Source organism: Bubalus kerabau, chromosome 13 (assembly GCF_029407905.1).
Source record: "Bubalus kerabau isolate K-KA32 ecotype Philippines breed swamp buffalo chromosome 13, PCC_UOA_SB_1v2, whole genome shotgun sequence".
Classification (NCBI taxonomy): Eukaryota; Metazoa; Chordata; class Mammalia; order Artiodactyla; family Bovidae; genus Bubalus; species Bubalus kerabau.
This window is the reverse complement of record NC_073636.1, coordinates 75,866,346-75,879,432: the sequence shown is the minus strand read 5'-3', so window position 1 is coordinate 75,879,432 and position 13,087 is coordinate 75,866,346. Positions and strand designations below refer to the sequence as shown.

The window sequence follows — 13,087 nt, the reverse complement described above, 5'->3', positions numbered from 1 at the left end:
GAGTTATTACCCCCCGAGGCTGGGGAGGGAAAATGAACTTGGCCTGTCATCTTGTAATGGGGCAGGAAAAAAGTTCTGCTAGACCAAGGAGATTCAACCAGTCAGTCCTAAAGGAAATCAGTCCCAAATATTCATTGAAAGGATTGATGCTGAAGCTCCAATACTTTGGCCACCTGATGTGAAGAACCGACTTATTGGTAAAGACCCTGATGCTGGGAAAGATTGAAGGCAGTGGGAGAAGGGAATGACAGAGGATAAGATGGTTGGATGGCATCACTGACTCAATGGACATGAGTCTGAGCAAGCTCCGGGAGGTGGGGATGGACGGGGAATCCTGGTGTGCTGCAGTCCATGGGGTTGCAAAGAGTCAGACAACTGAGCTACTGAACTGAACTGAGACCAAGGTGGAACTCTCATGGGTTCCTCCAAACAGTTCTGTAGATACAGAAGATGAAATTGGTAATGAGGAAAGCTGGACCCGAGTTCTAGTTCCTGTTCTGTTCAGTTCAGTCGCTCAGTCGTGTCCGACTCTTTGCGACCCCATGCATCATAGCATGCCAGGCCTCCCTGTCCATCACAAACTCCCGGAGTTCACTCAGACTCACGTCCTTCAAGTCAGTGATGCCATCCAGCCATCTCATCCTCTGTCATCCCCTTCTCCTCTTGCCCCCAATCCCTCCCAGCATCAGAGTCTTTTCCAATGAGTCAACACTTTGCATGAGGTGGCCAAAGTACTGGAGTTTCAGCTTTAGCATCATTCCCTCCAAAGAAATCCCAGGGCTGATCTCCTTCAGAATGGACTGGTTGGATCTCCTTGCAGTCCAGGGGACTCTCAAGAGTCTTCTCCAACACCACAGTTCAAAAGCATCCATTCTTCAGCGCTCAGCTTTCTTCACAGTCCAACTCTCACATCGATACATGACCACAGGAAAAACCATAGCCTTGACTAGCCGGACCTTTGTTGGCAAAGTAATGTCTCTGCTTTAGAATATGCTATCTAGGTTGGTCATAACTTTCCTTCCAAGGAGTAAGCGTCTTTTAATTTCATGGCTGCAATCACCATCTGCAGTCATTTTGGAGCCCAGAAAAATAAAGTCTGACACTGTTTCCATTGTTTCCCCATCTATTTCCCATAAAGTGATGGGACCAGATGCCATGATCTTCGTTTTCTGAATGTTGAGCTTTAAGCCAACTTTTTCACTCTCCTCTTTCGCTTTCATCAAGAGGCTTTTTAGTTCCTCTTCACTTTCTGCCATAAGGGTGGTGTCATCTGCATATCTGAGGTTATTGATATTTCTCTAGGAAATCTTGATTCCAGCTTGTGTTTCTTCCAGTCCAGTGTTTCTCATGATGTTAAATAAGCAGGGTGATGATATACAGCCTTGATGTACTCCTTTTCCTATTTGGAACCAGTCTGTTGTTCTGTGTCCAGTTCTAATTGTTGCTTCCTGACCTGCATACAGATTTCTCAAGAGGCAGGTCAGGTGGTCTGGTATTCCCATCTCTTTCAGAATTTTCCACAGTTTAATGTGATCCACACAGTCAAAGGCTTTGGCATAGTCAATAAAGCAGAAATAGATGTTTTTCTGGAACTCTCTTGCTTTTTCCATGATCCAGCGGATGTTGGCAATTTGATCTCTGGTTCCTCTGCCTTTTCTAAAACCAGCTTGAACATCTGGAAGTTCACTGTTCACGTATTGCTGAAGCCTGGCTTGGAGAATTTTCAGCATTACTTTACTAGCATGTGAGATGAGTGCAATTGTGCGGTAGTTTGAGCATTCTTTGGCATTGCCTTTCTTTGGGATTGGAATGAAAACTGACCTTTTCCAGTCCTGTGGCCACTGCTGAGTTTTCCAAATTTGCTGGCATATTGAGTGCAGCACTTTCACAGCATCATCTTTCAGGATTTGAAATAGCTCAACTGGAATTCCATCACCTCCACTAGCTTTATTCGTAGTGATGCTTTCTAAGGCCCACTTGACTTCACATTCCAGGATGTCTGGCTCTAGGTGAGTGATCACACCATCGTGAGTCTGGGTCGTGAAGATCTTTTTTGTATAGTTCTTCTGTGTATTCTTGCCATCTCTTCTTAATATCTTCTGCTTCTGTTAGGTCCATACCATTTCTGTCCTTTATCGAGCCCATCTTTGCATGAAATGTTCCCTTGGTATCTCTGATTTTCTTGAAGAGATCTCTAGTCTTTCCCATTCTGTTGTTTTCCTCTATTTCTTTGCATTGATCGCTGAGGAAGGCTTTCTTATCTCTTCTTGGTATTCTTTGGAACTCTGCATTCTAGTTCCTGAGTTGAGCTCAAATATAATCCTTAACCTTGCTAAACCTTCAGTTTCTCCTTTGTAAAATGATGAGGATGATAATGTCAACAGTAATTCATTAATAATTAAAAAGAACAGCCTGAATAATAACAGTCTTCTGTGAAGATCTCACAAAGCGATGGTCTACTAAAAGCTTTGGTAGGCAAGGGGTGGGCAAAGTACAGCCACAGGTCAACACCTATTTTTTGTAAATAAAGTTGCATTGGAACACAGCCACCCTCACTGGTTTACATATCGTCTGCGGCTGCTTTCACAGTCCAACTGCACAGTTGAATAGTTTTGACAGAGGCTGTATAGCCAAAAGCATTTACTATCTGGATATTTATGGAAAGTTTGCTGATGACTTCTGCAAGGGCTGTAGCTACGTTAGCTATTACTAAGCCACAACCTCCATGAGCATCATTGTATTCACCAGTAAAAGGGGACTCATAAAGGTCATCATCAATTCCAAGATGTTTTGAGGATCTGAAACAACATATGTAAAACTGCTTTTCAGATGCTTTGCGGAGTGTAAAGTGCCATATAAATGGGAGTCCTTATTTAGTCTCTTTGCTGAGTATTAGTTTAATTATTTCCTCTCTTCGCTGAGCATCTGTAAAAGGGACAACAAAATACCCATCCCTCAGGGGGTTGTAAGGATCCCTGAGACAAGATGGTTAAAGCATTGACTTTAGAATCAATCAGGCACAGGCCAGAGTCTTGCTCTGCCCATCACTAGCTGCACGGTCAGGGGACCCATTTAAAACCTACATCGGAGTTGCTGTGCGTGTAAAAGGGAGGCAGCACGAGTGAGGCCCTGGCGCAGGGCCCGGCTCCGATCTGCAGGTGCAGTGACAAATACCACCTCCCACGGGTCCCTACCAGCAGTACGGCTGAGCTGTACCCCTCTGCCTCTACTCCGCGCCCACGGTCAGCCCTGGGTGCGTGTATAATTAGCTCCAGCTTGGTGGTGAGCAGCCGCGGCTGCTCACAGCCTCTGACACGACTGTCACCTCCCACTCAGTTCTCCAAACCACAGTTATCCCACTGCTGAGCGCGTTCCATGCCTGCTGGGCACCCGGCCGAGTGCCATTGGAGGACATCTGAGCCCTCAAAACCTCTGATTTGTCACCTGGGACACAGGCTGTGCCAAAAGAAAAGTTTCGGGGAGCAGGGGAATGTGGGGAGGAAAGGCTGCTTCTTGCATTTGCGGGGGGGTGTGGGGGGGATCCCATTTCTCAAAAATCAATAACCCGAGGCGGGAGAAACAGCCTGCGCCTTTAAGAGGCCTCAGGCACCCGGGCGGAGACCGGCGGCTCCCTCTTCCCCGCCCCGGCAGTTGGGCCCTCCCTGTTTTGAGTGACGGGCAATCCGCCCAATTGAAGAAAGAGAGCTCAGCGTGACGGCGAAACGGAGCAATAGGAGCCTGGGTCGGCGTGCGCGGGGCGGGGTCCCGAGAGGGCCGGGCAGGCGGGAGGCTAGAGAAGAGGCGGCTGGGGGACCTCGGCGCAGGAGCTGGGCCTTGGTCGGCGCCCTGGTGAGTGTGGGGCGCTCCTGGGGCCGGGGCGCGCCTGGCAGCGGGGTGGGACCTGGCCCGAGGGGCGGAGGGCAGAGGGGCCGGGCCGGGCCGGGGAACGGGCGGAGGGCTGAGGCCTGCTTCTGCCCAGGGGCCTGGGGGCTGGAGAGGGCGGGCCTGGGCCTCCCCGTGCTGGCTCGAGGAGCTCCGAAGGGGTCAGCAGGCCCCAGGTGGGCCCGCCGGGACCAGAGGGCACCGGGTCCCCAAGCCAGAAGAGCCGGCTGGTGGGGAAGAGGGCGGAACAGGCCTTGAGGAGCGGCGGCTAGGCGGGTAGGGGACGCGGGGTCGGAAAGGAGAAGGGCGGGAGGATGGAACCCGGGGGCGAGACGAGATGCTGGGGGCAGGGGGGGGGTGACCGGAGGGGGAGCGGCTGGCTGAGGACTCGATCGGAGCCCGGGAGTGTGTGGGGCTGGGTGGCACCCGTCGGAAGCCTGGGGAGTCTCCCTTTACATCGCCGCCCTCTCCTGCACAAACAGACCCTGCTCATCACCCCGCCCCGGCTACCGGGCCGGCCCTGTAGTCCCCCAGACCGTTTATTTACTTGCATCTCTGCCGCTTCCCCCTCAGTGCAGACCTCTCTCGCCTCTTAACCTGGACTGATGCAGTGTTCTAACCTATCTGCCCACACAGGCGCTGGGGCCGCTCTCCTGTGGGCCTCGCACTGTGGCCCGAGGGATCTTGTCAAAATTCCGTCCAGATCCGTTCCCTGGCTTACTTTGTAACTGGCCGGCTTCCACCTCTTTGCAGGACCACCCTCAGATCCTCACCCAAGCTCTGGAGATGGGATGCCACCCACCTCTCGTCTCTAGTCTCCGTCTACTAACCCTTTTTGCTCAGTACTCTAGTCACACTGGCCTTTTCTTGTTCCTACTACATACCGAGCTCTGGGCCAGATCAGGGTCTGCACCCTTAACCTTCTTTCCTACTCCCCAGGAAGTACCTTCCCCTCCTGGCTTCTTCCAGTCAAGTCCTCTTTATCTTTCAAATCTCCACTCAAGTATCAGTTCCTCTAGAGGCATCCCTGGTCCCAGCAAGTGAATTCCCCGCTTTCATCACCCTCTGTACTTCCCTTTCACGCCACTTGAACAGCAGCAGTTTGACATATGTTTATGAACGTATTCATGTCTGTCTATCCCCCCATCCCCAGGTAGTAAGGTCCACAGGGGAAAAGAACGGGTCCGTCCTTGCTCCTTGTATTTCCTGTATCTTGCCCAGGGCCAGGCACTGTGAATATGTGTTAAACATATGAATGGAGGACTTGGCTTTGGCCAGAGGTACAGGGTGTGAGTCGCAGCTCTGATGTCCTTCACAAACTGTGCCAGGCTCTGTGCTCAAGCATTGCTGTCCAGTGGAAATATAATGCAATATTTGTGGTTAAAAAAGTTTTAATAGCCGCACTAAAAAAGCAAATGACTTCCGTGGTGATTCAGTGGCTGAGGTTCTGCACTCCCAGTGTAGGGGGCGCCTGAGTTGGATCCTTGGTCAGGGAATTAGATCCTGCCTGCTGCATCTAAGTCCCGGAGCAGCCAAAAAAAAAGAAAAAGGGGAAAAAGTGAAATTACTTCTTGTCATTTTACTGAACCTAGTAGATTTTCAAATAATATTCTTTTGACATACAATCAATAGAAAAACATTACTAGTGAGGTATTAACATTTTTGTGTGTTATTAAGTCTGTGAAGGGCTTCCCCGGTGGCTCACTGGTAAAGAATCCATCAACTAATGCAGGAGACATGGGTTCAATCCTTGGGTCAGGAGGATCCCCTGGAGAAGGAAATGGCAACCGCTCCAGTATTCTTCCTGGCAAATCCCGTGGACAGAGGAGCCTGGTGGGCTACAGTCCATGGAGTTGCAAAAGAATTGGACATAACTTAGAGACTAAACAACAACAATAAGCCTTTGAAATCTGATGTGTGTTTTATACCTAGGGCCCATCTCAGCTTGTGATAACCACATATCAGCTGCTCAATAGCCACTCGTAGGGGTGTGCAGTGCTAGAAGCTTTATATACCTGCGGCATTTAATCGCCTTAAACCGTTTGAGGTAATTATTGTTACGTGCATTTCACTAATAAACATAATGAAGCTCCTGGAAGTCATGTTGCCTGCCAGCAGTCATCCTAAAGTTTGTGAGCGGAGGAAGCAAGATGGGGCCAGGACCCCAGTCTCTTCATCTGGAGTTGGGTCCTTCTGTACCCCATGCTGCTTCCAGGAGGTGCCAGGGGAGTTTGGGGATGCCAGAAGTGGAGGCTAAACTTCTTCCCCCCAAAAATGGTACCTGTGGGTCTATACTTATTCTGCCTTGTCCATGCAGAGTCAATGTGTCTGGGTGCATCAGTACCACCTATGTAGGTGGCTCAGGAACAAGCACGTTTGATGCAGTTGAAGGAAAAACCTGCAAAACCAGTGCTTCTGGGTCCAGTCACTGCAGCTCAGCGCCTACACCAACTCAGCCTGGCCCTTGGGTCGAAAAATGTACCCAGCCCGCAGCATCTCGTACAAGGTGCCGATTAACAGTCCGGCTGTTCAGTTCAACAGCAGCTGGCTGAGTGAGGTCCCCACCACTGTGAGACCAGGGTCTTGGGAGACTGGGGAGCGTGGTCACAGCCCTCATCTTCAGGACGCCCACTGGGTATGCGGAAAGACAAGGCCAGAGCACGGAATGATTAGATGAGTGGCTGGATACTCTGCAGTGTAGTCAGGGACCAGAAACTGGTGTGCAGAGGCTGCAGCAGCTGCATAACGTGTGTCAAGTGCTGGGTTTGAAATCCTCTAGGCTGTGGCTGGGGTCCTTCGCAGTTTCCTACAGTTCCCATGTAGGTGCTGCCTGGCTTAAGCAGCCGGAATTTGTGAACCCATTAGGCACACTAGTTTTAACTGAGCCAGTAGAAAAGTTTGTTGAGCACCTGCTTTGTGCTAGGCATTGTAGAGGCCACTGCTCTGGAACTCTGAAGCTCTCCAAGGTTCTGCTAGGAAAGGGGTGTTAAGTATTATAATGTATATCATATAATCATTATACTATACAATTGTTAAAATATTTGTTATCTGATTATTATATTTATTATCATTATTATATTTCCCCCTCTGATTGCCTTAGCGTATGTTCTCTCATTCTGTCATCGGTATGGTAAAGCCCAGTAGGGGCTTTGTCATGCCAGGGAAACACAGTTACCGTGTTATGCAACTTCGTCAAGTTCACACGGTTGGAACTCCGCTTACTGTGGGTCAGGTACTATGCTTAAATGATTTACGCGTATTATCGTTCACAACAACTTTATAGGGTAGGGTCGGTTGATTGAAATCCCCATTTTACAGGTAAAGAAATTCTTAGAGCTGGGATCCAAATCCAGGTCTGTCCCACCCCAGAACCCGAGCTCCTAACCTCAGTAAGTTACTCTGCCATGCTAGAAGGTCAAGCTTAGAAGGGACCTCACTTACATCTAGTCCAGCCTCCTCGTGTCGATCAGGACCTGAGGCCCAGCGAGGCTCGGGCTTGCGGCAGAGCTGTCGGCCGGGCCTCCTGTGCTTGGGGAGGACTGACCCAGAAGCGAAGGGCGAGGCCTTCTCTTGTCCCTGACTGGTGGTGGGGCCTTGCCAGCTTCTCTGGACCTCACTTCCCGTATTCATAAAACAAGAGGCTTGGCTCAGCTTTCCAGCAAGAGCAATGCTGTGTTGTTGGGGTCAGGATTGAAGGAGTCGGGCCCCCAGCCTGGGATTTTAGTCATCCGCCAGGGCTTCTCAGCCCAGCATACCTGCTCCCTACACAGTCTCTGCCTCCCTGCTGCAGCACCACAGCCCCATGAAGGCCGGCAGGACTTCTGATTCATCCTTCTTTTCCACTCCAGTGTCTGTTTCATTTCCGGAAACTGAGGCAAGTGATCTGGAAGCACTGACTCCTTCTACGTCCACCTTGATGACTATAGGGATTTGCAGAGTTCTAGGCAACAGCTAGTCCTCTGTCATTAGAGTTTTTGTTTCTCTTTTAAAGGCAGTCAGGTCCAGGGGCATCCTCGAGGGTATTTTTGGTGTGGAATTCCATGGGCACAGCTGTGTGCCAGGCCCTGTGCCGCCAGCCTTGGGGAAAGGTGGGCAGGGGAGTCGATACGGACTTGATGAGTCCCTGGCCTCAGCTGGCAGCCTGGAGCTGTGGCTCCCAGCCCTGGCTGCCCATCACAGTCACCTGCTGGGGGTGGGGAGGTGGGTGTTGCAGCCACCCGGGGTGGGCCTGGACGAGGCACAACCAGAGCGGAGAACCACCAGTCTCGAGTCTGGCTCCTCAGACTGTCATGTGCGTGCCAACCAGCTGGGGATCTTGTTTGAAGGCAGCTTCTGGTTCAGCAGGTCAGGGCTGGAGTGGGTGATTCTGCGTTATCTGGGGCTCCTTGGCAACGTCGGTGGTGCTGGAAGGCAGGTCACAGTCTGAAGAGCAAGAGAAAAGGCTGCACACGCAGTTGTGAATCAGCTGGATCATGACCATGTGTAAAAGATGCGAATGCAAACGAGAGCACAGTTCTCTTTGCCTGAGGTTAGAGCACCAGGAAGGCTGCACAGAAGAGGGACTGTTGGGCCTCGAAGCTCGAGGAGAAGTTTGGCAGCCAGACCAGATGGAGGCCGTAATGGCTGAGACCGAAGTACGACTTGGAAGCGTCTGGTGGTCGGGGAAACAGGGTGGTCCGCTGGGACATTTGGAGTATCCACAAGGAGGGTCTGTGGTGGGACTGGAAGGAGCCGGGTGCCCTGCTGAGGAGTCTAAGCGCGATTCTGTAAGCATGGGGCGCTGCAGAAGTTTTCTAAGCCAGAAACCTGGGTGGTTCTTAGAGCCGGTGTTTCGTGAGAAGAAACCCAGACAGTTCCCGTCTTCCCACACTCTTCCTCACCGCGCTTGTGGCTCTAAGTCAGTGGCTTTTAACTAAGCGTTTGGGTGAGTTTTGTGTCCGACAGAAAAACTGGGGAGAAACCTCAGCTGCCACTGATGCGATGGTCCTTCTAGGTGTTTCTAGCAGTGATTGACAGAATCTGAGCCTGCAAACCCAGCTTCCCTCCCCATACACCCGAGTCTCGCCTTCACTCGGGGGTCTGACCCGAGGGAAGTTGAGTCACTTCTCACTTGAGAAGCTGTCCAAAGGAGAAGCCTCTGTGGAGATTGTGCTGTTGATTAGAAAGAGGGTGTGACCTCTGGTCCCCTTTCTGATGCCGTGGGTTCTATCGCAGGAAACAGAAACCAACCTCCCCAGAGCCTCCTCCACTGAATCAAAAGCAAAAGAATGAAACAAAAAAGCACAGTCAGCCCTGGTCCTTAGGAATGAGGGGGGAGGGTGGAGAGCTGGAACCTTCTGGCCTTCCTTCTTCAATCTGAATTCCTAACTAATGGCCAGGGATCGGCTTTCACTTCCTTTCCACTGGGCTCTCAGCATCCCGCTCCCAGGAGTAGTCCTCCCACCCCACCCCTCCACGCAGGGCTGGTTAATTGGTGGAGCTCAGTGGGGCCTTTTGTAACTGTGCTGACTTTATAAGCACACCTTCCAGCAGCCACTTAAAGAAGGCTCACTGGAGACACGAAGGTCCTTGTTTTCCTTTTGTTTTCCCCAGCTTCGCCTTTGAAAACCTGGGCTTTCATTCTCAAGCCTTAGAGTAGAATTATCTTCCCCACATCGCTGTGCATCTCTCTCTTGTTTGGTGGCCTTAGCAGCAGCAGCAGCAGCAGCAGCAGAGTTTCCCCAGTCATCTTTGTGTCTGTAGTACTTGAAAGGGGGCGGGGTGGGGTGGGGTGGAGAGGAGAGTCATTTAATTGAAAGGGGTTGATGACTTCTTTGCCCTCTGGTCCTGGATGTGGACCCAAAGCTCCCTCATCCTGCCCTTTTGCTGTTGAACTCTATGGGACTACCAAGCGGGTAGAGCAAGAGGCTATTTATAACTCTGAGAATTTTACAATGTTATTGAATTGCTTCGACCTAATTTTCGCTTCCTTTCTAAAGTGAAAATGAAAAGAGTAAGCAAAGGAGCGCTGAAAGGGTTCCCCACAAGGAGATCCTTTATTCTCAGGCTGTTTGTTATCGTTGTTGAGTCACTAAGTCGCCTCGGACTGTACCCCTTCAGGCTCCTCTGTCCATGGGGCTGTTACCTGGAGAATATTACTCTTCTAGTCTCCTGTCTCCTAATGTTTCCAAGGGAGAAAAGCAGAAGGATGTTTTCCCTCCATCTTTTAACAGGAGTCAGATGTGCTAAACCTGATTCTCCAGTGAGACACATCTGATGTTAGATGTGAAAACACTGGAAATGCTGTGGAGTTAGAAGGTGCTGGGTCATGGAGGGAACACACAGCTGGAGCGCCTGGTGCCCGCCCCCTTCCGTGTGCCGCTGGCCCTGACTTGTAGGAGTTGAAGAAGTCGGAGCTGTTGGATTTGAGCAGATACAGGTGCTCACAATGCTGTGCTAGGTGACGAAGCTGCAGGGTTGGACCTGCCCCCAGGAGGAGAGAGTGAAGAAGAGAGCTGTCTGAATCTAAAGCTGTAATGGGGTAGCCTGGGAGCCTTCGCAGAGCTGTGGACAGAAGGCCATGAGAACACAGGGTCCTGTCCTATTTCACTTCGCCAAGACTGGTGCAGAGCGGAAATGACATTTGAGCAGGGCTCTGAAGGTTGCATACGAGCTCTCCTGACAGTCCAAGGAAGGAAGGAAATGTGCAAAGACACAGAGGAGGAGGAGGAACGTGCCCTGCCTCGTGGAAATAACAAGTAGTCCAGGAAGGTCTGGCTGGACCATGACGGACTAAGCCCCATGCAGGAGAGTGGAGGTCACCTTCTTTAGACAGTGGACTCTGTTTTTCTGTCACTGTGGTGAGCTCTTGTTGGTGCAGCCTTGGTGTGCTTCAGCTTCAGGTCCAGCACGCCCACATCCTCCCCGGAGGACCTGCTGTGGGTACAGTGCCCCCTGCTTTCATGTGGCTTTCAAACAGCCAGACTGGCGGTCACATTCTGGTGGTGCTGCTTACTAGCTGCGTGACGCTGAGCACGGAACTTAATTTATCTGTGCCTCTGTTTCTTGTCCGTAAAATGGAGTAACATCGCACAGGGCTACTATAGAAGAGAACCAGCTGTGAAGGCCCAAAGCCCAGCCTTTTTTTTTTTTTCCTGCTCTGGGTCTCCACTGTGGCTCGAGAACCTAGTTGCCCTGAGGCGTATAGGATCTTAGTTTCTCAACCAAGGATCGAACCCACATCCCTTACGTTGGAAGGTGAACTCCTAACCACTGGACTACCAGGGAAGGTCCCCCTAAGAGCTGATCTTGAGATCCAGTCTGATGTGGTTTCTTTGTTTTTTTTTTTTGTGGAGAAGAGATGGGAAGGAGGCACATGGAAGACCCGTTCTCATCCCGTGTGGACTGCGGTTGCCTCCTCTGTCTAATGGGGATGCTGTTCAGGGTTCAGGTGAGCATCAGCAGCAGTAACACCACAGACGTGTGTGATGAAGTGTAAAGAGGCCGTCTGCACATTACTGTTATACACAGGACGACTGCCACGAAGCCACCGCGTAACTGAACTGTTGTTAACAAGCTAGACTTGTCTAAGTGGGCTTTGCTCTTCAGTGTTCCGGCCAGTGTTCCTTAAGGGCCTGCTCCGTGCCCTGTGCGCGTTAGGCTGCCATCTATTCATCTCCTTCCTCTGTAAGGCCCGTGGTTTTTGCGTCTCCTGTATCTTTGGCCTGCCGTGGTCCCCACTCTGAAGCTGACCGGCCTGCTCAGAGCCCGTCAACATCCATCTCCCTTAGCCTGTGTCTTTTAAGCTCAAGAGAGCAGATTGGATTAGTCTGTGGAGAGTGGGTGTTCACCTTGGTCCCATAGGCTGTGGTGCGGGTGGAGAGAGTGCCAACACACGTGGGCTGCCTGGGCATTTGGGGAAAGGGCAGAATCGCAGAGAACAGGGGCTTACAGTGTCTCTGGAATAGTCCCAGCGATTGCAAATCCCCGTGCTTTCACAGGGATGTGAATTTTTGGAACAGACAAGAATCACTCCTGGCTGATTTTAATAAAGAGATAATCAGCCTAGGAAATGCCATATGGGTCAGAGTGAAGTGTAACTGTAAAATACAGTGATGAGTGTCAGCTTTGTTTAGGAGTTCCAAAATATATGATTGGTTTCTTAGCAGTACCACTGAAGTAAAGGTGAAGATTCTTATGCATAGAACTTTGAAATGGGCAGTCTTCATTTGGAATTCTAAGCTCTAGTTTAGAATCTTAGACTTCAAAGGCACATTACATGTGCTTTAGTTCCACAGTCTCGCCTCGCAGGTGAGAGGAAAACCAAGACGTGGGTGAAAGGGACACGGCATCACCCAGACACTCGGCAACAGAGCTGTGACCAGGTCCTGAGTCCTCTGGCTCTGAACCCAGGTGCTTTCTTCAGCAGGGACCGGCATCCCAGCTCAGCACTCTTCCTCTTGCACCTACACGGCCTACTGATTTTAAGAAGAAGAAACCAGGGGCTTCCCTGGAGGTCCAGTGGTTAAGACTCCGTGCTTCCACTGAAGGTGACGTGAGTTCGATCCCTGGTCCGGGAACTAAGATTCCATATGCCTCACTCTGGCCAAAAAGTTAAAAAAAAGAAGAAGAAGAAGAAACTAAATTAAATAACAAATGGTCTTAGAGGCCATGTTGTGCATTTCCACATGTATGAAGCATTATATTAATACAAAAGGCTGCAGGACAATCCATGGTGATAGAAGTCAGAAAGAAATTGCCTCTTGGAGGGCTGGTGGGTGAGGGGCTGACCAGAAAGAGGTAGGAGGGAAATTGGGGGGGGGTGTGAATGTTTGGTGTCTTGTTTTAGGTGGGTGGTTACAGGAAGGTGTGTGTGTGTGTTTCTATTTTTTGTGTTTGTATATATATGTGTGTATTTACATATGTATACACACATATATATATAAGCTCTGCATTTTATTTTATGTAATTTCTATCTAAATTAAATGGTATGACAAGGATACCCTTAGAGAAGGATAAGAGTGTCCTGGGGATCCAGAGATTCATGGTACCATGCCTGCTTTGCTCTGTCACCTGAGCAGAGCATCTCCATCAGGACTTGGGCCCGTTTCTTTTCAGAGATTTGTTGTGTGTCTAGGCACATAGAAATCACATGTAAGACGTTCCACCTGGAGCTGCAGAAGCTGTGAAAGCTCTCAGAGCCATGAGGCCAGCCCACTTCACCTTT

The 13,087-nt window shown here is 50.4% G+C and overlaps 1 protein-coding gene across 4 annotated transcripts in view; it reads left to right on the top strand.

Annotated features, from left to right (window-relative positions):
* The first annotated feature begins 3,726 nt into the window (after positions 1-3,726).
* The window catches only part of ELMO2 (engulfment and cell motility 2), a 38,364-nt gene continuing 29,003 nt past the window's right edge, over positions 3,727-13,087 (top strand). The window contains exon 1 of one of the 4 annotated variants that reach the window (XM_055545170.1): positions 3,727-3,849. Coding sequence is in view for 2 of the 4 variants with exons in the window: in XM_055545167.1 (XP_055401142.1) it covers positions 11,185-11,311 (127 nt within the window). In the remaining 2 variants the exon portion in view is untranslated. Of the gene's footprint in view, positions 3,850-10,858; positions 11,312-13,087 lie in introns of those variants that run through there. The other 3 variants (XM_055545171.1, XM_055545167.1, XM_055545169.1) reach the window with 3 other exon arrangements.